At 45.0% G+C, this 26,940-nt stretch overlaps 1 protein-coding gene across 37 annotated transcripts in view; it reads right to left on the reverse strand.

Moving 5' to 3' along the window:
• WDR27 (WD repeat domain 27) overlaps window positions 1-26,940 on the reverse strand; it is a 250,253-nt gene that overhangs the window by 208,146 nt on the left and 15,167 nt on the right. For 21 of the 37 annotated variants that reach the window (XR_008526607.2, XR_008526609.2, XM_054558503.2 and 18 more), the window contains 8 exons: window positions 12,524-12,665; window positions 10,713-10,837; window positions 8,115-8,228; window positions 7,269-7,320; window positions 5,620-5,690; window positions 4,220-4,340; window positions 2,536-2,656; window positions 827-930 (listed from right to left, as the gene is read on the reverse strand). Coding sequence is in view for 35 of the 37 variants with exons in the window: in XM_054558503.2 (XP_054414478.1) it covers window positions 827-930; window positions 2,536-2,656; window positions 4,220-4,340; window positions 5,620-5,690; window positions 7,269-7,320; window positions 8,115-8,228; window positions 10,713-10,837; window positions 12,524-12,665 (850 nt within the window). In the remaining 2 variants the exon portion in view is untranslated. Of the gene's footprint in view, window positions 1-826; window positions 931-2,535; window positions 2,657-4,219; window positions 4,341-5,619; window positions 5,691-7,268; window positions 7,321-8,114; window positions 8,319-10,712; window positions 10,838-12,523; window positions 12,666-26,940 lie in introns of all 37 variants that reach the window. The other 16 variants (XM_063725118.1, XM_063725116.1, XM_063725112.1 and 13 more) reach the window with 6 other exon arrangements.

Here is a 26,940-nt window from a genome sequence, read left to right on the forward strand (position 1 = left end):
TGTGACCATTTGGGGGAAGGAAAGGCTGAGTTTTCAAGGAGATGCCGCACCTGGCTGAGCTGGGGAGGGGCAGGGATGGGCGGCTGAAGGGAAGGGGGTGTGTGAAGACACAGATGGATCCCGCAACCCCACAGAGGTCTGAGCGTTCAGGGCTAGAAAGGAGGCACCGAGAGGAGCAGTGCCCGGGAGGCCGCCGAGGAGGCCCTGCTGCAGTGGAGGAGAGAGACGGAATCCAGCCTGCTTTTCAGAAGTCGCCTGGGCTCCTGGGCAGAAAGGGTGCGGCTGGTGGCAGCCATGGAGCCAGGAGGGGGGGGGGGGTGGGAACCACTGGGGTGGGGGGATGAGATGGGGGTCTTGGGGGAGGGGGTGGGGGTGGAGGTGACTATTTCTACATTTCTGGGGCTGGCAGAAACTGGGGAAGGGAACCAGGGTTGGAGAGGAGTGCGCCTCGGCCAGGTTTACGCTGTGCTAGCCTGGGGCTCTGAGAGGCTCTCTAGGGATGGTGGAGAATCCAGGGGCTTCCCAAGGGTGTTCCTGCAGGTGTTCCACGCTGCTGGGGCCCCGGCAGCCTGGAGTGCCAGGTGAGGGCCTGGCAGATGTAGGCACGGAGTGGCTCCAGGACTGAGTGCCCGAGGGTCCGGGAAGGGCCCTCGTCCTTCGGATCTAGCAGCACAGAGGTGCTCACGTTCTCAATGCTGAGTTGTGACTGAAGCATCTCATCCTCAGATTCACACGGCGAGGCCTTCTCCACAAACACTTTCACTACCCCACATACCAGTCAAAGGAAAACATTACAGTTACATGGCGTTTACACCAAAGATCTTACCTTTGTAATACAAAGCAGCTTCCACTTCCAGGTTTGCCAGGTTAAATACGAATAAGCCCACTGAGCTTCCGATCCATACACATTGGGTGTTCTCAGAAGAAAGACTGATTTAAGGAAAAAAAGAAAAGAATACCCAATAATCTTATTCCTGAAGGTTGGGCCCCACATGCGCCCCCTGGCCTGGCCGTGAGCGCTCCGCAGGAGTGGGGAATGTAGGCGTTGGGCCCCACGTGTGCCCCCCGGCCTGGCTGTGAGCGCTCCACAGGAGTGGGGAGTGTGGGCATTGGGCCCCATGTGCGCCCCCTGGCCTGGCTGTGAGCGCTCCGCAGGAGTGGGGAGTGTGGGCGTTGGGCCCCACGTGCGTCCCCTGGCCTGGCTGTGAGCGCTCCGCAGGAGTGGGGAGTGTGGGCGTTGGGCCCCACGTGCGCCCCCTGGCCTGGCTATGAGCGCTCCGCAGGAGTGGGGAGCGTGGGCAGGGGCAGGTTCTTGCCAGTGAGAACCACATCTGTGCCAGGCTGGCCACATCTGTGCCACCAACGCATTTCAGCCTGTGGTGGGTCCCCTGGGCACCTGCTAATGTCTGTGAAGATGCTCGCTCTGACCTCTGGTTTCTATTTTCTTCTAAGGTTACAGAAAAGGTCGGTGCCAGCGCCTGGGCCAAGGCCACTGCTCAGGTAGCCTCCGAGTGACTAGACTTAAAGGCCACGCAAGCTGCCCACCTCTGTGAATGAGGAACCAACTCCAGGGGGAAAGTAGCTGGCCCAAGGCGGCAGAGTTAATACCAATGTCAACGGGGTCTGCTAATACACTGAGAAGCCATCTCCAGGGAAGCTGGACATGGACTTGGCAGAGGCCCCCAGCTGGAACCTGCTTTCCAGACCTCCCCTCTCCAGCTCCGCCCCAAGCAGCACCCTGGGCTCCTCCTGGGCATCCACCAGCACCAGTCCACGGTTTACCCAATGACCACTGTCAACAGAATGGGTCGTGTGGCTCTGGCTTAGCTCTGAGGGCTCCCTCTGCTCTAGGTAAGACAGGGAAGCTTCAAAGTGCCTCAGGTCCATGCACCCGCCGGGAGCACCATGTCCAGCCTCCATGCCCACCCTGCTTCCTCTCTGTGGTTTGGACCAAGCAGGGAATATCCTGCTCCAGGGGCAGCTCTGCACAGAGACACAGACAAGCAATGGCCAAGGCTATTCAAAGCAAGGTTGCCCCTAATCTCAAGCATTTTGGGGAGGAGAGGTAAACATAATTGTAATATATTCTTTAATCACAGTTAAACAGTACTTCCTTATGTTGCCAAATATGTATAATATTTCTACTGAGCACAGAAATAAATAAAATTAGTCTGGGGTTAACTTTAAATGTGTAACGTACAGCACAGTGGTAGACGTGAAAGTCTAGGCCATTCCGATCACCATTTCCTCTTTCTAAAGAAAAAGTTGTATCACAGAGGCAAAGATCTGCCTAGACTTTGGTAATAAACTTAAAAAATCATCCAATTCCTTTTATTAAAGACACTTACATATCATTGCCTAAGTTTACCAACTTTAAGATTTAAAACATGCAATCCCAAGAATGAGGTGAGTAATAATCAGAGACAAAAATAATTTGGTTTTATTTCAGTCATTCTTAGAAAATGAAGCTAGTGTTCATCTAAGGAATTTAAGAGGTTTCCTTTATATGGCACAGGCAAAGTTTTTGATACTTACCATCCACATGCAGAATTTGGGATGAGTGACAGATCACAGGGTGCAAGTCTCAGTACAGGAAATGTTACTTCAACCTGCTCTCCTTTTCCCAGAGCACTTGTAGAGGGAAGATGGCTTTCTTCTAGGGACAGAATTATTGACAATCTGAGAAGTGAACTTAAACGTATCCGTCAAGTTTAAAGGCTGAGGACTGCCATACAGAGATGCTGCAGTGAATGCGCACCACGGAGTCACTCAGATCACAGGTCAAGGAAAGCACTAAGGTAACACCCAGCATGACATGTGTGCACTACGGAATACTCAGATCACGTGTCAAGGAAAGCACTAAGGTAACACCCAGCATGATGCGTGGGCACCACAGAGTACTCAGATTACGTGTCAAGGGAACCACTAAGGTAACACCCAGCATGATGCATGTGCACTGCAGAGTCACTCGGATCACGTGTCGAGGAAAGCACTAAGGTAACACCCAGCATGACACGTGTGCACCATGGAGTACTCAGATCACATGTCGAGGAAAGCACTAAGGTAACACCCAGCATGATGCGTGTGCACTGCAGAGTCACTGGGATCACGTGTCAAGGAAAGCACTAAGGTAACACCCAGCATGACACGTGTGCACTACGGAGTACTCAGATCAGGTGTCAAGGAAAGCACTAAGGTAACACCCAGCATGACATGTGTGCACTACGGAGTACTCAGATCACCTGTCGAGGAAAGCACTAAGGTAACACCCAGCATGATGCTACCTGGGAGCGATGCAACTTCAAGTGCAGAACCAGAGCAAGGGAGTGAGAAAGAGGAGATAATCAATTGAAAGAACTTAACTTCATATTTCCTAAAACTAAGTTAAAGATTTGCTTCAGCAGTAGATACTTATTTATCAAATAAATAACAAAAACCAAGGTTTAAAACATCAGGAAAAAATTGGTATACTGGATAAAAGTAATTTCAGACCTAATATGAAAAGAAATAGTTTAAAGTCATCTACGAAAAACACAACCTGAAAGAAAGAATGAGTAACCAGAGTGAGGAAGAGAGTGTAGGCTGTGAGCCCAGAGATGATTTCTGTAATACGAAACGTCAGCTGCACACACCAATGAAAGAGGCGGCCCTTGGATTGAAAAGTAAAATCAACGTTTTCTTCCAGGAGAGGGTCAGCTCCTTTGTGACAGTACAGGAGATAAAAAGTGCACATGAGGAGAGCTGTGGTCAACAGGAAATAACTCTGGACAGCCAGAGACCAGGTGAGGACGAGGGTGCTGGGCGGGTGCAGGTGGCATCTGCGATGCGCAGGAGACCAGGTGAGGACGAGGGTGCTGGGCGGGTGCAGGTGGCATCTGACTCATGCAGTGCACCTTTCTGATCAGCATGACCTGCCCTCCTTGGTCGCCCACTGCAGGAAAGCAACCCATAGCTGCAAAGCTGCTGCCTTGGGGCTCTGCTCTTCTGTTCACCAAAGCCCCTCACCCCCGTCCCCACACACACCAGGTGCGTCCGTCTGCTGATGGCCCACCCCTCACATGACCTGCAGGGCCTCAGTGGTTTTCTGAGGTTGCAGCCCTTGGCTTCTCCTACATTGGGACCTCTCTCTCCCCTCTGTGTGACATAGGGCCCTCGACATGGCGCCTGGTGAAAGATCTGGGCCAAGTGGGAGGCCTGAGGGAGGGTCTGAGCAACCCACCTGGCTGGCTGCACAGCCCAGACTTAACCCTTCTTGTGGAGAACGTCTCTGTCTTCTTCCTTAGGTCAACCCGTGCCACACGACGATAATGGTGTCCATCCATCAAACTGAAGATCCAAAGCTACAAAAGCAAAGAACATGCAAACATGGCACTGCAGCAAAGGTCCTTACGCAGAAGCAGCACCACCAGAGGAGGAGCAGTGAGGGCAGACACATCACAGGACATGCCCTCCACGGCCTGCAGAGGATCCCAGCACAGCTGTCTCCTGCCTTCAACATCCACCCTGGAGGCCCTCCTTACGGCCCATGCCCATGGTGTCAGAGCACTTTCGCACGGCTGGCACATCAGCTCAGAGCACACGGGCAGGGTCCTATTGTGCAGGGCTCTCCAAGATGCTCCTCCAGGAACCCCGGGCCCCAGGCTCTCTGCACACACCCCACAGCTTCACAGCCAAGAGCACCTCACACATGCTCTGGGTGAGAAGACAAGGGCAACAGCGGTCAACTTTGCCAAAAGGAAAAAAAAAATCTAAGTTTTCAAAAATATCTTTCTCAAATTATATCAAGAGCAACTTTATCCAGGCTTTGTGAAATAAACTTAAAATGCTCGCCTAAAAAATGTTTTGAAAAAGGCCAATATCTTCAGGTTTTTCAACAGTGTGTAAAGCTGACCTTCTGTGGGTCTCAGCATCACTGTGGGTTCAATATGGTCCTGGGCCCCCTGGTCTGCAGAGGAGCTGGGTCTGCCCGTCCCACAGCTCCATACATGGTTCTGGAGTGCAGCAAGTGAGGGCCACTCACGTAACCTTGAAAACCTGATGAAACAGGAGCACAAGCAGCACTGGGAATGCCACCACAGGAGCTGTCCAGGGCGCCTTTCCAGGGCGCGGGCAGCATGCGGGCACGGGGGATGCCACCACAGGAGCTGTCCAGGGCGCCTCTCCAGGGCGCGGGCAGCGTGCGGGCACGGGGGATGCCACCACAGGAGCTGTCCAGGGCAGGCAGCGTGTGGGCACAGGGGATGCCACCACAGGAGCCGTCCAGGGCACCTCTCCGGAGCATGGGCAGCGCGAGTGGGAGCAGGGGATGTCTGCTCACAGCCCTCTTCTCATCAGGTTTTCAAGGTCACGTGGGTGGCCCTCACTTTTGCTGCACTCCAGAACCATGTATGGAGCTCTGGGACGTGCAGACCCAGCTCCTCTGCAGACCAGGGGGCCTGGGACCATATTGAACCCACAGTGATGCTAAGACCCACAGAAGGTCACGTTCTCAGCACTGAGGTAGACAGGTTTTTTCAAATCACAGAAAAATACAAAGTAGCATGAAGACAAAGACCTTTGTGTACAAGCTCACGTACAGGCATGTCTGGGAACTGGAACTTAACTCTGTGGCTGTCTCACCTGGCCGTCAGCACATCCAGTGACCAGCTGCCTGCTTTCTGCATCAATGAATAAGCTGAGAAGAGGATATGCTGGTGAAGGGAACATTGGAAAATTTAGCTTTATAAGTGCCTTGGTAGCAATTAACCCGAGAACTGTCAGTTTTACTTATCTCTTTACACGTAATATTTACCTACAGTATTTCTGTTAGTCAAGTTTGAACTATTCCAAAATAATTTCTTCACCAAAAAGTAAAACTTGCACATGAATACAAATGTTGAAAACCCCATAAGCACAAGGAAGGCTGGGGACATCACCCCAAAAGGACGCCCGGTGAGTCTGCCACAGATGGGTCCTGAGGAATCCCATCCCACCTCCCGACAGAAGGCCTTGTGGGCTTAAACCACAGCCCAGCTCTGGCTGCTTTATAGCCTAGAGGGAGGGCAGCACTGGTGTTTAATTGACATTGCACTTGGAGCAGAAGGATTCCTGAGTCAGCCAGAAATAATAAAATTATGGACTTAGTGATGAAAACAGCAAGTAAATGGATGTCTTGTTTCCTTGAAAAAAAAAAATTGTTGCCTAGGATGTCATTTCATTTAAAACTTACTCTAAACTGTCAGTAATTTAGGAGCATTAGATACATGAATATTGAAAAATACTACATATCCTAATTAAACTATAAACGAAATCAAAGATCAAGTGTATCATTGTTCTTGGCAACCAAATAGTAATTCCATATAATTAATTTCAGAAAAAAGATTCCAACGTCCTTCCAAGAAATGTGCTTCACCCTGACAAAAAGCAATGTTTTTAAGTCATTACAGCACCATAGTCTACACATGGATACATCAACCTCAGAAAGAATGTTAATCTTTGAGAAGATATAACAATAACTCTACCAGGTCACCAAAGTATCTGTATACGCTTTAAGTGGCATTTTCATGTCACTTATCACATGGAAGAACGCTCTCCTTTTAATTCCTTAACTCTCTTCTTCCGGGAAGACAGAACGTGCACAAGAGGAGCAAAGTGAATGCAGGAAACCAGTGCCCTGAGATGCCAGGAGGACAAGCACAGGGGCTGCACGGGAGAGGTGCTGGGGCATCGCAGGCCGCTCCTTATGCTGTGCTCCACAGACGCCTGCACCATCAATGCTGTATCTGTGTGGCCGTGTGCCAGCTTCATTTACCAACAGAAAGCCATCTGAGGGAAGAACGCAAGGACCCGGGCATTCACGAGCTGCACGCATGCTCAGTACCTGACCATGAGGCCAGGTGTGGCACACGCCCACGCTCACGCTGGATGGGCAGGGCAGTCCTGTCCCTACCAGCACCACTGGTTCTGGGACGTGTTTCTACAGAGAGCAGAGGGCTCGCCTTCCCTGGGTGCTCAGGCATTTTATCTGATAGCAAACGTGCTTTACCATTCCAAAACAGAAAGGCCCAGACTCCAAGCATACATTTAATTTTAAGTGAAAAACATCAAGGACATTCACTGTTAAGTGAATCCTCTCTCTGTGTGGACGGGAGTGAAGGGCTCTAAGTCTGAGATTGCCTCATTCAGATCCACTGTAATGTCATGGCTCCATCTTATGCCCCGTAATATGCTCTAGAAAAAGTGGGTTACACACAGCCTATTTACAGGAAACATGAAACTTTTAAATTTACCTGATAACACAGATGAACTGTATATTAATGATCCTGTACAATGGTCCCAGACCTTTGGATAAACACAGGATTCTTTAGAAGAGGTAACAACGTTGCCATTATTGCAACAGGTGAGGCTAACAGTACTATTCAATATCAGATTAGTCAACATAAATGATTATCTAAAACAGAAAACAATAAAATCAGCACAAAAATAATAAAAATGTAGTAACACAATAAAATACGTCAGAATCAAAAAGAAAAAATTAACATCACTTCCATAAAGAAACTCCTGGTGGATTTGAAGAATTGGAAACAAAAATGAAACAAGGTTAAAAACAGTTCCCAAGCACTTGGTCAACGCTGCCAAGATAGAGGCACCAAGCGGAAACTGTAGCAGTCTACACCCTGTCAGGTCAGGTGCACACTGGCTGGTCAGGTCTACACTGTCAGGTGCACACTGATGTCAGCTGGATAGAAACTGAATTCGCATTCCATTTTCTTCTACAGCCGCATTTCGTGCTGACTGAACCCTCCACCCTGGGACTGTCTCTTCTGCTCTGGGCCTGGGAATGCTGTGGAGAAGAATTCGTGCTTGGGCGTTCCCAGGCCCTGAATACAGTTGTGGGAAATCCGGGGCCGCAGAACTGTCCTGTCAGGAATCCAAGCCCAGCCAGCGGCCCTGGCAAAACATCCGGGCTTGGCGTTTCTGTGGAAATCAGGATAGCAGGCGCCTTGCAGAAGTGGGGTAGAAACAACGTCACTCAGGCGGCCGTGGCCATGAAGCAACTGCACAGCTCCCCTGTCACCACAGCTCTTTCCACAGCGCGTGCCACGCGGGAACGCCGTCCAGCGTCCATCCCTCACCTTAAAGCCTCTGTCCTCGGACACTGAGATGAGGATGCCTGCTCGCCAGGGACAGAACTCCACCGCAGTCACCGGGCCCAGGTGGCCGTGCAGCTTGGCCTGGACAGCCTGAGTCTGAGAGAATGTGTGCAGGAAGGTCGGTGATGGGACTTTGTGGCGGTTATTAACATCAGGACGTTCTATGTATGTCACAGAAAATAGCTGCTATTAAAATAAAGCCCATATTATTCCTCTTTTCAAGTTGGAACTCTCTGTATATAAACCAAGGGTGAAAAGCCAGATGTCTGAGCTAAGAGGAAAGCTCAGGCCACAGGCACGTCTCAGCAGTGTTAAAAGATGACACTGACTGGAGCTGACCCTGAGCGAATTAGGAAGCTGGCGTCTCCTCAGGAATCCTCTCTCCCCACCGGCTGCCCCATGCATCCACCCTGAGGCTCCCTGCCTGTAACTCAGAATGTACTGCTCTGCGTTCCCAATTCCTCAGCATCTGTTCTCCACCTGGGGCTTCCTACAACAAGACAAGATGGTGCGGCAATAGGCGCTCATGAGTTACCCTTTCCTCCTGAAGTCCCTAAAACCTCCAACAGCCAAGACAGCACCCCAGAAGTCAGCGTCACAAGCTGGAGACACACAGGGCTTCCGTTTATATGGAAATCAGGCTTGAACAGCATGACTGAGGAGTAGTGAGAGCACTGGGGGGTTCCTAAAGGTCATCGCCCTGAGAATATCCCCAAGGGACTCCAGGCGCAAAGTGCTGGGCGCTATTTTTGAATTTTACAGCATTCTATTTAAATAAGACAAATATCCCTTAATATACATGCAGAAAAAATAAACATGTATATATATGGTGACTTAACTTACAAACAGACATTTAACTCTGGAAGACTTTCTTTAGTAATACAACATATCGCCATCAATAAATACAACTTAGAATACTGAGTATATTATGCCAGTTACCATCAGATTGTTAAAAATAAAAGGCAAGACTATAACCTGTGTAGGAATAGGGAGAGTTATGAGACTGAGTGTTATGAAATATACATTTCCATTTTCTCCAATTTCTATAAAATAAAGCTAGTCCCTTGTCTGATATGAATAACATTATATCCTGAAAAACATTTAAGTTATTTCCTTTTGACATTTTATGTTGATTAAAAAGTGCCTTTTACCAGAAAGTGCTCAGTATTCATATGAAGTCTTTCAAATCAAATAGTATAAACTGTTGACTTGCTGAGTATGCTGTTAAAAGAATGTGAGCTCTTCATGGACTCACGTGGCAACCATTCCCCATGTCTGAAAGTCATTCTCCCCGAGTGAAGTGTCTTTCAATTGACACGCCTGCTGCTAAGGACGTGTGGGGAGGATCTCACAGGCTGCACACGCATCTGCAGCAGGCACCTGCTTACTCACCTGCTATGTGCCCGACTCAGGGATGTGGCTCCGACCTGACCCCAGGCTGATTGTCCTCTCCATCTGGGACCCAGTATCTTCCTTCAAACACTAACAGTTTTCCGCTTCTTCCTAATTCACTTTGGTTTTCCTTTCCCTGACACAACAGTGTTAATTCTTTGCACATTAATGGTAGTTTTGTTGTAAATGGTGGGGTGGCCTAATGTTAATCTATCACAGGATGTTTACAACAAAACATGAAATACAGCTCAAACACCAACATATCCAGAAAGCTTTCACAGATAGACTAGAAATAGTGTGAAGCCCTTTACCTAACTCCCAGATACTTCCCATCATCTCTCTGTGGCTTAACTCATGATGTGAACTTTTTAAATTTATGAGCCTTAATTTCATAATTAGTCCAAAAATAGTTTGAAGACATAAATGTCTTCTCTCCCAAAATGCCTATTACACATGAGGCCCATGAGAACCAACTAATATTCCATGCCTAACATCCTTCCTCGCCTACATTTATTAAGTGGCTATCAAAAGAAATGCTATGCAGGCAAACAACTTTGTCGGCCATGTTGACAAAGCCACAGAAACGACCCCAGGCCTGGGGTCACCTCCAAAATCAGGCTTGGGCAGAGCAACAATTCAGAGGAAACAAAAGTCCTCCTTCGTGTTCCCTTAGATTCCCACTTCCTGATTTCTAACACTGCTTTTTAACATTGCAGTGGGGCAGCCGACTGTTCTAGTCACACATGAGGTTGAAATCACACAGGCAGGAAGAGGTGACACATTTTCTTAAACTAACCCTGGTGATGAAATGGCTGCGAAAAGTCTGATTCTTGATGAAAAGAACATTTTGATAAAAGATAGAAACAAAAGCGCTATGCTGGGAAGGTGCCTACAATCAGGGAGTATCTGAGAAATAAAACTTTTGCAGAACATGTTTCTCTAAAGTCATACCTGAGACCCAGATTCCATAGAGAGTTTTAATATTTATATAAATATTACTATGTGATACCAGTGGTTTTCCAATTGCAAGATAAAGATGATTTCATAAAAGTAAACTAAATTGAAGATACAGCTTAAAAAAAAAGGAGTACAGAAAAAAAGAAAAGACCGCTGGGCAAGGTCCCAGAAACTGGGAGGCCCCATCAGCTAAACCCTTCCATGAAATCCGCGTGTGAATTTCAATCTTACCTCAATATCCAGCATGAATATTTTGTTTCCAGCACACACGGCAACAACATGATCATCCGGGCTCAACTGTAAACACAGCACCTTTCCCAAAAGCGAGCCCATGACAGTCCCTCGAGGGACCAGCCCTAGAGTGAGTTTCACCATTAGTGCCAGTTACCAAATGCATTCAGCATTACATTCATCTGAGAAAAGTACTGAGAATGTAACCCTCTATTCTAAAATTACTGGGAAAATGACAATGAATTTTGATGTGATTTTGATTCTTTAAGAATATCAAAAATACTGGATATACAGAAGTCTTCTGAAAACCTGGGGAATGCAGCACCTCCCTGCAGAGACTCTCTCAGCATCGAAACAGGAAGATGCCTTTCTCTGGAGAAAACATCAAGCTGCATGTTTCGATGCTTCTCACCCACATCCAACCCCGTGTCCACCCTCATGTCTAGGTTCAGCTAACACTGGTTGGAAGGAAAGGAGTAGGGGCCTATCCAACCCAGGCCTCCAGGGGCTAAGCAATGTCAGGACACCCACAAGCAGCCAGGAGGTTCCCAAGACCCGGAAAACATGTGCAGCAGCTGCAGCCTGATGCAGAGCCCGTCATGCAAATCCACACAAGTGAAGGAAAAAATGGCAGGCAAGGTCATCTGGTCCTAGTGTGCACCATGGACCTATCACCAGCAAAATGCAAATATACTCCACCCAGAGCCTGTGAGAGACACATGTGCTCATGTCCCACAGCCACCAAGTCTAGAGAGAGACACGTGCTCATGTCCCTACATAGAATACATAGATTTATAGTCTCTTTGCATTTAGGTTTTAACGTAATCCTCTAACTTCTCTATATAATTGCACAAAACTCAAATTCCTTAATGTGGTCCCCACCTAACTTTTCGACCTCCTCAGATGAGACTCTCCTAACATCAGCATCTTCCTCAGACGAGACTCTCCTAACATCAGCATCTTCCTCAGACGAGACTCTCCTAACATCAGCATCTTCCTCAGACGAGACTCTCCTAACATCAGCATCTTCCTCAGACGAGACTCTCCTAACATCAGCATCTTCCTCAGACGAGACTCTCCTAACATCAGCATCTTCCTCAGACGAGACTCTCCTAACATCAGCATCTTCCTCAGACGAGACTCTCCTAACATCAGCATGCTCCAAGCACACAGGCAGGTTCTCACTCTTCCCAGGGCCTTGGCACATTCATCCCTTCTCACCCTCACCCTCAGCCCACATGCCCCTCCCTGAGATCCCGCTTCTCAAAGTGCTCCCATGCACGTGCACGTTGCCCTGGCCTCATCTGCCTTCTCCTCTGCACACTCACAATTCACAGCCACTCAGTCGCTGGCTCACACAGTGTCTCTCTCAAACTCTGAGCTGTGACTTCCACAGGATTTGGGACCAAGCCCTTCCTATTCACCACTGTGTCTCCAGCCTGAAATATTACAGGTGCTCAAGACACCTTCCTGTGCAAGAAAAGAATATTTCAACTTTCCTACATATTTTCAGGTTGATACAAAATGCACAGTTCTTAAAATAAAAAGGGACATAAGATCAAAACCAATGAGCCTATACGATCAGCATAACAGCAAAGGTCAGTGAGTCTGAATGGCCTGGGGCCCTTCCCATATAAAGCACCCTGCTTGCATGCCTGGTTTCAAGGTAAAGGGAATACAAAATTATCCCAAATCCCCCCGAGGGATTGGTGTTACCTAAGGGAAACACCCCTTGGGTGGTACCAAGTATACTGAAGGATGAGTTACTCCTTTTGTAGGTTTTTAAAAACATGTTTTAGATTTTCATTTACCTTGAAGTACTTTCTCTCTACATTCCTCCAGATTCCACATTATAACATAATCCAGTGATGCTGAGCAGATTAGAAGTGGGTTCACTTTATTTCCAAAAGCCATAGCAGTAATTGGCTGATGGTGTCCTCGTAGGATTAGAAGCTGGGAAAATTAACAAAAATAAAACACAGATTGTAGACATTTAAAAATAAGAGTACAACAACATAACTTCAAACCTAAGAAATTAAAAGATAGAGTTTTTCAAATACATTTATCTTACATATTCATTAATTCATTTGTTAAAATCCCTGCTATGTACTACTAAATTATTCTCTCAAGTTAACCGTTTCACTGCTATTCACTGTCACACACAATAATAAAAAGATACAGGTTACCTCATTCTTCCATTTCTTTATCACTTATTAGTTAACCAAATATAGAACATGTCTCCACCACATGCTAGAAGAGGTAACAGCTGAGCTGAAAACTGAAGGATAAGGAGAAGAATGAGGGGTGGACAAGAGGAGGGGAGCATTGAGGTCCCTGGGAAAACAAGGCCTGGGTAAGAAACTGCTGGGACAAGCAAAGGAGTGAGAGGAGGCTGGAGAAAGGTGAGGCCCAGGTGTGGGGACCTCGGCAACTACACAAGGAGTGTTGATAGCACTCTAGGAAATTAAAATCCAACAAAAAATGCACAGTCAGAATAATACAGTGACTAGATTTATTTTCTAGGAACAAAACATCGCTACAAGTATGGAGCAGACGAGTGTTGGGGGTACACTGGGCTGGAGAGACAGACAGGAATGCAAGAAGACACTCAAGGGAAATCCAATAAAGACCTGGACTAAGACAGTGATGATGGAGATAGAGAGAAGATGATGACTGAAGATTCCATGACCAATGGATATGCAGGGATGGAGGGAAAAACAAAAGCAAAGGGATAGGGTTTGAGGTTAAAAACCTAGGTGAACGATGTCTCAAGAACAAAATACAAAGGGAAAATGGGATGGGACTGGGGGTCCATAGTAAGTTGAGATGCTTACAAGGTGATGTTAAATAGACAACAGGCAGTTTAATATGAGAGATATCACTGGAGAATTCCACTTCTAGTAAAGGCAGGATACGTCACCTCATCTGTACCAACCCTACTGATGAGAAGTACAAGAAAAACTGGACAAAATTAAATATAAATATATATATATACACATACACACATACATATATATACAAACATATACACATATACATATACACACAGAGAGACACACATTTTGAAGGCATCAGAAAGCAACCCAGTTGTTGAAGAATTATGATAACAAGATTATAGGGAAGAAAAAAACAGAGGGAAGTAACCCCAGATGCTGGGGTCACTTGTCCCATAAAGATATCTACTATAAAGACAATTTTCTGACAATTCCACTAAAGGCAGCTGAGGAGCTGAGATTCAAGGGGCTAAGGGCACAAAAATGGTGTAATTAAATGAGTCATCCTCAGGGACACAAACAGATCATACTGGGAGAAGGGAAAAGATTTCTGTCACCTTACAAAGTAATTTTGTGATACAGCTGATTGCCTTAATGTTGATAACTCTACAATTTTTTCCCGTAAAGAAATATGAATGGATTTTAAGTAAATGTCTGCCTAGAATACAATCTACTAAGGTGAGAGGGATGGGCATGCTGCTAAACCCCCCTAGGCTTAGAATGGGAACCCCAAAAAAGACAAAATCCAAGGAGTAAAGATGAACTGTAAATAAAACAACCCTCATAAGAACTGACACCCAGCTATGAATTGTCTTAACACCTGACTGGCTTAGGGTAATCTAGGACTGCCAGTGCCCTGAGCATGACTGGCTACCAGAAGCTAACATAAATTTGATTTGGAAGAATGTAAGAATCCAGAGTATCAAATCAGCTATACTTTTTTTCATATATAAAATCCAGCAATCTAAAAAATAACCAGGTATTCAAGGAGACAAGACCATTTAGTCAAAAACAAAGAAAAATAAAGAATAGAGAAATGCAATGCCTACAAGTCATCCAGATAGACTTGAAACCAAACTAAAACTGATCCAAATGTTAGAATTACTAGACAAGAACATTCAAAACATTATCAAAACATTTTCCGTATGTTCAAAAGTTAAGTAGAGGCATAGAAGATATTTAAAAGTCCTAAACCTAACTTCTGGAGATGAAAACTAGAACTAGATAAAATATTAAAAAACACTTAGTGGGATTAACCACATATTAGATGTTGCTGAGGAAAAGATTGGTAAATTTAAAGACAAAGCGATAGAAGCTATATAAAAACGAAAGAGAGAAAAAATACATTCCTAACCATGAGAGTACCAGTGAGCTGTGGGAAACTTCACGTGACCTGACATACATGTAAGCAGGGTCCACAACGTTTGGGAGGAGGGGAATGTTTGAAGAAATAATGGCTGAAAATTTTCCAAATTTTGATGAAAACCATAAACCCGTAGAACCCCAATGATAAAGTTTGGATGTCCCCTCTTTCATGCGCGTCCGTGTGAAGAGACCACCAAACAGGCTTTGTGTGAGCAATAAAGCTTTTAATCACCTGGGTGCAGGCGAGCTGAGTCCGAAAAGAGTCAGTGAAGGGAGATAGGGGTGGGGCCGTTTTATAGGATTTGGGTAGGTAAAGGAAAATTACAGTCAAAGGGGGGTTGTTCTCTGGCGGGCAGAGTGGGGGTCACAAGGTGCTCAGTGGGGGAGCTTTTGAGCCAGGATGAGCCAGGAGAAGGAATTTCACAAGACAATGTCATCAGTTAAGGCAGGAACAGGCCACTTTCACTTCTTTTGTGGTGGAATGTCATCAGTTAAGGCAGGAACCAGCCATCTGGATGTGTACGTGCAGGTCACAGGGGATATGATGGCTTAGCTTGGGCTCAGAGGCCTGACACCCTCCAAATCCCATGTTGAGATGTAATCCCCAGTGTTGGCGGTAGCGCCTACTGGGAGGTGTATGGGTCATGGGGGCAGATCCCTCATGGCGTGGTGCCATCCTCACCATGGTGAGTTCTCATGAGATCTGGTCATTTAAAAGTGTGTGGTACCTCCCCCCACCCCTTGCTCCTGTTTTTGCCATATGACATGCCTGTTTCCCCTTTGCCTTCCACCATGATTGTAAGGTTCCTGAGGCCCTCACCAGAAGCCAAGCATTTGTTGGTGCCATGCTTGTGTCGACGAAAGAGTCAAACTCTGTAAAATGTTTTAAGAGATTTATTCTGAGCCAAATATGAGTGACCATGGTCCATGAAAGAGCCCTCAGGAGGTCCTGAGAACATGTACCCAAGGTGGTTGGGGTACAGCTTGGTTTTATGTACTTTAGGGAGGCATGAGACATCAATCAAATACACTTAAGAAATACATTGGTTTCGTTCAGAAAGGTGGGACAACTCAAAAGCTGGGGCTTCCAGGCTATAGGTAAATTTAAACATTTTCTGGTTGACAATTGGGAGTTTATCTAAAGATCTGAGATCGACAGAAAGGAAATGTTCAGGTTAAGATAAAGGATTGTGGATACCATGTTTTATTGTGCAGAGGAAGCTCTCAGATAGACTTCAGAGAGAGCAGGCTGTAAAATTTTTCTTATCGGACTTAAAAGGGTACCTAGCTCTTACTCGATTATCTCCTGGATCTGGGAAGGAATGAAGGAAAACAAAGGAGAAAGGGGATTCTCTACAGAGTATGGATTTTTCCCACAAGAGACTTTGCAGGGCAATTTCAAGGTATGGCAAGGAAATATATTTTGGGGTTGAATATTTTTTCCTTATCTCATAATGTTATGCCAGAGTCAGACTGAATATACAGGGTCAGTCATGATATACAGGGTCAAATACAACCCATCTGATCAGAATTTATGGTTGGTAAGGCATGACTCCCTAGGCCCCTTAGGTAGGAATTTGAGCAAGATAAAAAATCAGAGTGTAGTCCTCACTTGTACAGCCTGCAGAACCATGAGCCAATTAAATCTCTTTTCTTTATAAATTACCCAGTCTCAGGTATTTCGTTACACCTCAGGACAAAACTCTGACCTTTTTCTTCTCCTGTCCAAATTCCTATCTAAGGGGCTTAAGGATTCACACGCTAAAAACCGTAAAGTCTCATCAGAGGGTTTTATTTAACCCTATATAACGTGGCTTACTTTCCAACCTAACTCTGGCGTAACATCACATGACAGATAAAGAAGGGAATTAAAATATGTTAACTCCAGTTATGTTTCTTTACCATATCTTGACATAGGCCTGTGAAGCTGTCTCTTGTGGGGAAAATCTACATTCTGCAGAAGATCCCCTTTCCCTTTGTAGGCCTTTTTCCTGATCCAGAAGAGTATCCACTAAGACTCTGGCACTTTTTAAGTCTAATAAATATTTACAATCTATTCTCTCTGAAGCCTGCCACCTGGAAGCTTCTTAGGTATATTGGGGACCTTGGTCTCCACTATCCCTTATCTTAACCCAGACATTCCTTCTATTGAGTCTAGGTCTTTAGACAATAACTTAACACTTTCAACCAATTGCAGTTTAGAAAATTATTGAATCCACCTATGACCTGGAAGCCCCCACGTCCCACTTCTCTGGACCTAAGCAATGTACATATTATGTGTATTGATTGATGTCTTATGTCTCCCTAAATTGTATCAATCCAAGCTGTAGCCTGACCATTAGGCACATGTTCTTAGGACCTCAAGACCGTGCCTTGGGCCTCTGGTCACTCGTATTTGACTCAGAATAAATCTCTTCAAATATTTTACAGACTTTGATGCTTTCATTGACATAGCAATTCATGAAAGGCCTAATACAGAAAATTGGTACCAAGAAGTGGGGCATTGCTATAAAGATACCTAAAAATGTGGAATTGGCTTTGGACCTGAGTAACCAGCAGAAGTTGGAAGAGTTTGGAGGGCTCAGAAGAAAAGACACTGAGGGAAACTTTGGAACTTCTTAGAGACCGGTTAAATGGCTGTGACCAAAACACTGACAGTGGTAAAGACAGTGAAGTCTAGGCTGAGGAAGTCTCAGATGGAAATCAACTCGCTGAGAACTGGAGCAAAGGTCACTCTTCTTATGCCACAGCAAAGAGCTTGGCTGCATTCTGTTCATGCCCTAGGGCTCTGTGGAAGCTTAAACTTGAGAGTGATGGCCTAGGGTACCTGAAGGAAGAAATTTCTAATCAGCAAAGCATGTAAGATGTCTCCTGGCTGCTTCTAACAACCTACAATCATATATGGGAGCAAAGAAATGTCATAAAGTTGGAATTTGTATTTAAAAGGAAAGCAGAGCATAAAAGTTCAGAAAATTTGCAGGCCAGCCATGTGGCAAAAAGAAACAGTGTTTTTGGTGACAGGAATTCAAGCAGGCTGTGGAGCAACCATTTACTTAAGATATTTGTGTAACTAAAAAAAGAACCAAAGGCTGATAGCCAAGGCAATGGGAAAGGCCTCCAAGACATTCCAGATATCTCCAAGGCAGTCCCTCCCATTACAGGCCCTGAAGCCTAGGAGGAAAGAATGGTTTTGCGGGCCAGGGCCTGTTGCCCCAAACAGCCTCAGGACACTGCTCCCCTCTCCAGCTCTGGCCTCAGCTCAGAGGACCCCAGATACAGCTTGGGCTGCTGTTTCAGAGGGTGCAAGCCACAGGCCTTGGTGGTTTCCACGTGGTATTAAGCCTGCGGGTGCACAGAGTACAAGAGTAAAGGAGGCTGAGCAGCCTCCAGCTAGGTTTCAGAGGATTTGTGAGAATGCCTGGGTGCCAAGGCAGAAGCCTGCTGCAGGAGTGGAGTCTTCACAGAGAGCTTCTACTAGGGCAGTGCCAAGCGGAAATGAGGAGTTGGAGCCCCCACACAGAGTCCCCACTGAGGCACTGCCTACTAGAGCTGTGAGAAGGGCACCATCATGCAGACCCCAGAATGGCAGATATTCCAGCAGCTTGCACCCTGCTCCTAGAAAAGCCGCATGCACTCAACAACCAGAGAAAGCAGCCACAAGGGCTGAACCTTGCAAAGCCACAGGGACAGAGCTGCCCCAGGCCTTGGGAGTCCACCCCTTGCACCAGTGTGCCCTGGATGTGGGACACAGAGTCAATGGAGATAATTTTGGAGCTTTATGATTTAATGACTGTCCTGCTGGGTTTCAGACTTGCATGGGGCCTATAGCCCCTCTCTTTTGGCCAATTTCTCCCTTTGGAAATGGGAATGTTTATCCAATGCCTATAATCCCTTTGTATATTGGGAGTAAATAACTTGTTTTTTATTTTACAGGCTCATAGGTGGAAGGAACTTGCCTTGTCTCAGATAAACTTTGGACTTAGGACTTGGGACTTTTGATTGAATTGATGCTGGAACAAGTTAAGGTTGAGGATTAAGCTCTGATTTTTTTTTTATCTTGCCCAAATTCCTTCTAAGGTGTCTGGGGAGTCATGCCCTACCAACCACAAATTCTCATCAGATGAGTTTTATTTGACCGTTTGTATCGTGGCTTACTTTCCAATCTGACTCTGGCATAACAAGGAAGAAAATCAAAATGTTTTACCTCAAAATATATTTCCTTGCCATACCTTGAAATTGCCCTGCAGAGTCTCTTGTGGTAAAAATCCACATTCTGTAGAGAAACCCCTTTCCCCTTTGTTTTCCTTCCTTCCTTTCCAGATCCAGGAGATAATCAACTAAGAGCCAGGCACCCTTTTAAGTTCAAAAAGAAACAATTTACAGCCTGCTCTCTCTGAAGTCTGCTATCTGAGAGCTTACTCTGCGCAGTAAAACTTGGTCTCCACAATCCTTTACCTTAACCTGAACATTCCTTTCTATCGATCTCAGATCTTTAGATAAACTCAACCAATTGTCAACCAGAAAATGTTTAAATTTACCTATAGCCTGGAAGCCCCCGCTTTGAGTGGTCTCGCCTTTCTGAATGAAATCAATGTATTTCTTAAGTGTATTTGATTGATGTTTCATGCCTCCCTGAAATATATAAAATGAAGCTGTGCCCTGACCATCTTGGGCACATGTTCTCAGGACCTCCTGAGGGCTGTGTCACGGGCCATGGTCACTCATACTTGGCTCAAAATAAATCTCTTAAAATATTTTACAGAGTTTGACTCTTTTCGTCGACAAGACTTTGGGGGACTGTTGAAAGACATGATTGTATTTTGCAATGTGAGAAGGACATGAGATTTAGGGGACCAGGGGTAGAATGATATAGTTTGCATGTCCCCTGCAAATCTCATGTGGAGATGTAATCCCCAGTGTTGGAAGTGGGGTCTGGTGGGAGGTGTTTGGGTCATGCCGGCTGATCCCTCACGGCTTAATGCTGTCGTCAACACAGTGAGTGAGTTCTCATGAAATCTGGTCATTTAAAAGTGTATGGCACCTCCTCCTGACCACTGATGTTCCTGTTTTCACCCTGTGAAGTACCTGCTCCCCCTTCACCTTCTGCCATGACTGTAAGGTTCCTGCAGTCCTAATTAAAAGCAAAACAGACGTTGGTGCCATGCTTGTACAGTCTGCAGAACCATGAGCCAATTAAATCTCTTTTCTTTATAAATTATCCAGTCTCAGGTATTTCTTTATAGCAATGCAAAAATGGCCTAATACATACAAGAATAAGAAATATGAAGAAAAATACACCAAAACATAGCATGATCAAATTGTTCAAAATTGGTAATATAAAAGTTTTAAAGGCAGCCAGACAAAAATAACCCATTGTATACATAAGAACAAAGATAAAGATAATAACAGAATTCTCATTGAAATGATAAAAGAGCAACGTATTAAAAACCTGAAGAAAAATCTGTCAAACTAGAATTCTCTACTCAATATAAATGCCTTTCAAAAACAAGGCAAAATAAAAACTTTTTTAAACACACAAAGGCTGAAATAATTTATCACCATATTTGCACTGAAACATGTTAAATAAAATACTTCAGGCAGAAGGAAAATGCTACCAGACAGAAACATGCATGTACACAAAGGAATGAAGAGCACCAAAAATATAATTACGTGGGTAGATGTGTAAGATATTTTTCTTTCTTAAATTTAAGAGGCTTAAAATTAAAAAAGAAAAGGCAAGGCGCAGTGGCTCACGCCTGTAATCCAAATACTTTGGGAGGCCGAGGCGGGTGTATCACAAGGTCAGGAGATTGAGACCATCCTGGCAAACATGGTGAAACCCTGTCTCTACTAAAACTACAAAAAAAAAAAAAAAAAAAATTAGCCGGGCATGGTGGCACACGCCTGTGGTCCCAGCTATTCAGGAGGCAGAGGCAAGAGAATCGCTTGAACCTGGGAGGCGGAGGTTGCAGTGAGCCGAGATTGCGCCACTGCACTCCAGCCTGGGCGACAGAGCTAGACTCCATCTCAAAAGACTCCATCTCAAAAGAAAAAAGAAGATATTTTTCTTATTGTTTAAATATCTTTAAAAGATCCCTGAATGTTTAACAAAAGTAATAATGGATTGTCAGGTTTGTAGCATATGCAGAAGTAAAATGCATGACAACAAAAACATAAAGGTTGTGAGAGAGGAAATGAAAGATATACAATGCTAACATTAATGAAAATAGAAAGTAGCCAAAGAAGATTTCAGAGCAAGAATATTACCAGGGATCAAAAAACAGTATCACTTTATAATAAATGAAGTCAGTTCAAGAGGACATAAAATATACTAAACACATATGTGCTTAATAACAGAGTTTCAAAATACATAAAGTAAAAACTAATGGAAGATAGATAAGTTCACAATTAGAGTCATAGATTTCAATATGTCTCTTTTAATAACTGATTGAACAACTGGACATGAAATCATCAAGAATATAGAAGACTTGAAGAACACTATTAAGCCACCTCAACCTAACTGACATTTATAAAACAAAAGACACAAACACAATTATTCCTAATAGTGTTACTTGCAATAGTCAAAAACTAAAAATAACCTAAATTCCCACCAATAGGAGAATGCATAAAGTATATCCATACAATGAATATTACTCAATAATAAAGAAGAATGAACTACTGAATGCAATAACATGGATCTCAATTATCCTGAGTGAAGAAAGCCAGACAAAACGAGTAAATATCGGACATCACCAAGTTGGCGAAATAGAAGCTAACCCACTCATATCCCCCGACAATAACAAAAATTCTGCACCCATCCATGGTCCAAAGTCTCTCCACAGGAGCCTCAGAATTCAGGTAGAAGTTGTGAAACCCCAGTGGAGCCAAGATCTTAGAAGGTCATTTTGAGAGTTCAGACCCACATCTAGGTGGCTGATTCACTAAGTGTGCTCTTAGCTTCAAGCCCAGAAATGTCCCAGTCCTCCTGGGGCTTGGTTACCATCTCATTTGGCCTTGAGCCTGAAAACAAAACCAACAGCCAAAGGGTCTGGCAGGAATCACACACTCTACTAACTGATGGAAGGGCTCATCTGCCTATTGATAATGGTCTAGGCAATGAACCTGAAAGCTGCCCTGTGGCTTGGCTCCAATTCCCTCATCTGAGGTCCCAGGTAAGAGCTGCTTACACAAAGACCCACAGGGAGACTTGCCCGTATCTTGCAACCTGGGAGTCTCAGCCCTCCCTGGCAGGCTCGCCACACTTCCTCCCATGACAGATCCTGAGGGTACCCAATCTCAGCTCTGGGCTCTTCCGCTGCACTCAGGGAACTATCCCATCTGTGCTGAGACCTGCTGGGAGATGCATGCTCCTCTGTGCTAACTAGACTGACCTCTCTAGCCTCCCACCCACAGCAGATCATAAGGGGCCCCAGTCCCAGCTCCAACTCTTCCTGTTGAAATTGCGGAACTATCTCATCCCTGCAGGGACTTCCTCAGAGACATGCAACCCTCTGAATCAATGTGACTAGGCTCTCCAACCTCTGTCCCACAGCAGATCGCAGAAGGGCCCAGTCTCAGCTCCAGCCCATCCTGCTGCAGTTGGGAAACTATCTTATTGGCGGAGGGTCCCCCTGGGAGACACATGACCCTCTGAGCCAACAAAATCAGCTCTCCAACCTCCATCCCACAGCAGATCCTGAGGTGACCCAGTCTCAGTTCTGGCCCCTCTCACTGCTGTTAGAAAACTATCCATGGACTCCCAATCTCAACTCCCATTCCTCACCTGTGCAGAAACCTGCTGGGTGACACACCTGTCTGGGCCACTAGGACAGCATTCTGGACTCAGGTGCCTGGTCAGCATTCCCACAGAGCCCCAGTACCCACGTTGAGTCCTACCCAGGTCCATCTGGGCCAGAAAGCTGTGTCAACCTCAGAGTTCTTGCAAGACTCACAGCAATCCTGTGCTTAAAGCATCCTCTAATGCTGAGATGGCTGCAGTGGTCATGGGCTCAGGGAACTCAACAGTCAGTCTATGTAGAATCCCTGGAAGGCCCTCTGAAGGACAGGCACGAACAAAGCCAGACTTACGAAGACTTAAATAAATACCTAATCCCTCAGTGCACAGACGTAACCACATGTCCACAAGCATCAGCAATGCTCGGGAAAATATGACCCCATCACACAGACAAAATAAGTTGCGACAGACTGACCATAAAATAATGAATATGAGTGGTCCCTCAGACAAATCACTAAAAATAGCTGTTTTAAGGAATCTCAAGAAAATTTAGAAAAACAGAGAATCAACTCAGAAATCACCAAAGAAACTTAACAGAGAGATTGTTAATTTAAAAAAAAATCAAAAATTTTGGAGCTAAAAAGTACAATTAATTAAATGAAAAATGCAATAGATAGCATCAACCACAGAATTCAGCAAACAGAAGAAAGAATCAGTGAGCTCAAAGACTAGACTATTTGAAAATACACAGTCAGAGGAGAAAAAAGAAAATGAAAAGGAATGAAGAAGCTTATGGGAGCTATGAGACAACAAAAGAGCAAATATTCAGGTTATTAGAGTTAAAGAAGGAACTGAGGAAGACGAAGTGGCAGAAGGTTACTCAAAGAAATAACAGAAAACTTTCCAAACCTGGAGATATAAATATCTACGTACTGGAAGGTCAAAAGTTACCAGTAAGATTCAACCCAAATAAAAATACCCAAAGACATATTATAATCAAACTTTCAAAGGTCAAAGACAAAGAGAGGATCCTGAAAGCAGTGAGATAAAATAAGTAAATAACATATAAGGGAGACCCAATATGCCTGGCAGCAGACTGTTCAGCAAAAACCTTACAGGCTAGAAGTGAGGGGAGGCAGTGATATACTCAGGGAAAGAAAAAAGATGCCAATCAAGCATACTGTACCTGGAGAAACTGACAACTAGACTGAGTGATATCAGCAAGATGGCTGACTAGAGACACCTGGCACTTGTCCCCCTCCAAAAGAAAAAAAAAAAAAAGGCAATAAATAACAGCTAAGATTTGACTAGAGTGTGGAAGGAAGAGCACTGCAACACAGCAGGGGAAGTGAAGATGCACCTGTGGTGACTAAGTCCAGGAGAGCAGCATGGAGGCACCTGGCCTCTGCAGCCCCAACTCCCCTGCCTGGGTCAAATCTGCCCAGTGTCAGATGGGACTTCCACCTGCAAGGAAAAGGTAAGCAAAAGATCCCCAACCACCCACATCACCACCACAAACACCTGAAGTCTTTACAACAGGAGAATCCCACAGTCCCTGCAAGCCCTGAGCCCAGTTTGGGAGCTGCTGGAAATTCATGCTGTTGCATTACCTCAAATTAGGAGCACGAAGTGCGCACCCCTCACTCCCCACCCACCCTGTGAGCCAAAGCTGCTGTAGCACAGCACCATCTTGAGACCAGAGCTGCCTCTGGAACATGCCCTGCTCTGGGGGCCAGAAGTCACTGCCATTCTCCAGCCCTTGGGCTCCATCTTTACTATACCAAGCCCACATGAGTGGCTGAATGTCACAACCCCAGTTGCATGGAGCCTGGGACCAGGATTGGCTGTGAGTCTGGCCCTGCACAACAGAGAAACCAACCCTCGCCACTGCACTTCCAGCCAGAGAAACAACCCAGCACTCCTGCCCAGGACAAACCTGCCCTTGATTGGGCCAAACCATTGCACACCCTCCCCAAAGCAGGAGAGGCTCCTGAGCCTCCTAACAGATGATTCACCCCTGGGCCAGCAGAGTTGCTAAACACCTGTGCTCAGGACCTGGGAAACACCCCTGTGGCACCCCTGCCCCAAGAAGAAATACTTCTGGGCTGCCCAATGTTCCTGAGTCTCCAATAAAGGCCTGAGAAACAGTCTCACAGGCTGACCATGGCAAGCATGCTCCCAGGCCCAACAAACAGCTATGTGCCCATGTCTCAGACTCAAGAAAAAGACCCATGGGTTGCCTTAGGCGGCACACCACCAAGCGGCCTGAGCAGCCCTGTTCCCATGTCCTGGGCCTACACTAGCCCTGTGCCCACACCCAGGAGACATGCCCCCAGGTCAGCCAAGCAGCCATAAGCTGTGTGACTATGTCCTGGGACTGAGAAGCAGCCCTGTGAGTTTCCCCCAGCAGATATGCTCTCAGACAAACCCAGCAGCTGTGTGCCCACTTACAAAGCCTGAGAAAGAGCTCTGTGAGCCACCCCTAATGGGCATTCCCGCAGCCAGCTGAGCAGCCTTGTGCCTACGTCCAATGCTGGAGAAACAGCCCCAGGAGCTGCCCCAGCAGATATGTCCCCATGCTGGCCAAACAACCATGTGCCCATGCTCCTGCCACAATAACATCCCTGTGGCCCCAACCCCAGCAAGCCAGACCCCAAGCTGGCTGACCCTATGTGCACATGTGTACCCCCAACCTGAGAAATAGCAGGTGAGCCCATCCTTGGCAAAGCTAAACAACCATCACCACAAATTCTCTTAGTCAAGGCCATTGAGAAACTCATAAATGTCACTAGTGTGGATTACAACAGAAGAAACCACACGGATACTACACTACTACATCCACCTAGAACCAAGACCAAAAGACCCCACTAAACTGACACCCCAGGACCCATTCATACAAATAAATCCCTATGAAACACGCCCCATATGACTGGAAGGTGCAACTTTCCCATCAGATGCTCTTAAATCAATGTCAGGACATATCAACCATGAAAATCAAAGAAAAAAAAAAGCCAAAAACAAACAACAACAAAAAGTCACCTCCAAAGGAAAACAACAATTTTCCAGTAACAGACACCAATCCTAAGAAAATATATGAAACGTCAGAAAAAGAATTCAAAATAATAATTTTAAGGAAATTCATTGAGATTCAAGAGAATACAGATAGACAATTCAACAAAATCAGGAAAACAACTCATGATTTGAATGAGAAATTCAACAAAGAAATAGATATTATTTTAAAAAGAACCAAAGGGAAATCCTAGAGTTAAAAAATTCAATGAATAAAATTTAAAAACATAATTGAGAGCTTTAACAACTATATTAAGCAACTAGGCTTGATCAAGCTGAAGAAAGAATTTCTGAACTTGAAGACAGGACTTTTGAAATAATACCAGCAGACAAAAAAAGAATAAAGAATAACAAAGAATAAAGCCTATGTGATTTATGAGACATCACTAAGCAAATAAATATTCATAATATGGGCATTCTAGCAGAAGAAGATAAGGGAGAAGGTGAGGAAAACATATTTAATAAATCATAGCAGAGAACGTCTCAAGTCTTGGGAAAGAGATGGAAATCCAGGTCCAGGAAGCTCGAATAACCAAATAGTTTCAAACCAAATAGGTCCTTTTAGAGGTACATTATAGTCAAATTGTCAAAATCGAAAGACAAAGAAAAAATTAAAGCAGCAAGAGTAAAGCATCAAGTCACATATAAGGGAATTTCTATTTGACTAACAGCATATTTTTTGGCAGAAACCTTACAGTTCAGGAGGGAATTGGTTGCTATATTCAAAGTACTGAAAGAAAATAAACTTCCAGCCAAGAATATTATATCCAGCAAAGCTATTTTTAAGAAATGAAGGACAAATTAAATCTTCAGAGACAAAACTCAAGGAATTCATCACCACTAGACTGGTCTTACAAGAAATGCTCAAGGGAGTCTTTTATCTGGAAGTAGAATGATGATAACCACCATCATGAAAACATGGAAAACTGTAAAACTCCCTGGTAGAACCAATACACAAAGGAGAAAGACAAAGGAATCAAATCTATAGAAAACCACCCAACTGAAAAAACAAACAGTAAAAGAAGTAAGGAACAAAAGATATACAACTAGAAAACAATCAATAAAATGACAGGAATGAGTCGTTACCTATCAATAACCCTGAATGTAAATAAATAACATTCCCTATTAAAAGATATCGACTGGCCGAATAAAAAGAAAAATATGACCCAACTGTATGTGGACTACAAGAAACTCATCTCACCAATAAAGACACACATAGTCTTAAAGTGAAGGGATGGGAAAATATATTTCATGCAAATGGAAACCAAAAGCAAGCAGGAGTAGC

This window comes from Pongo abelii, chromosome 5, assembly GCF_028885655.2.
Source record: "Pongo abelii isolate AG06213 chromosome 5, NHGRI_mPonAbe1-v2.0_pri, whole genome shotgun sequence".
Lineage (NCBI taxonomy): Eukaryota > Metazoa > Chordata > Mammalia > Primates > Hominidae > Pongo > Pongo abelii.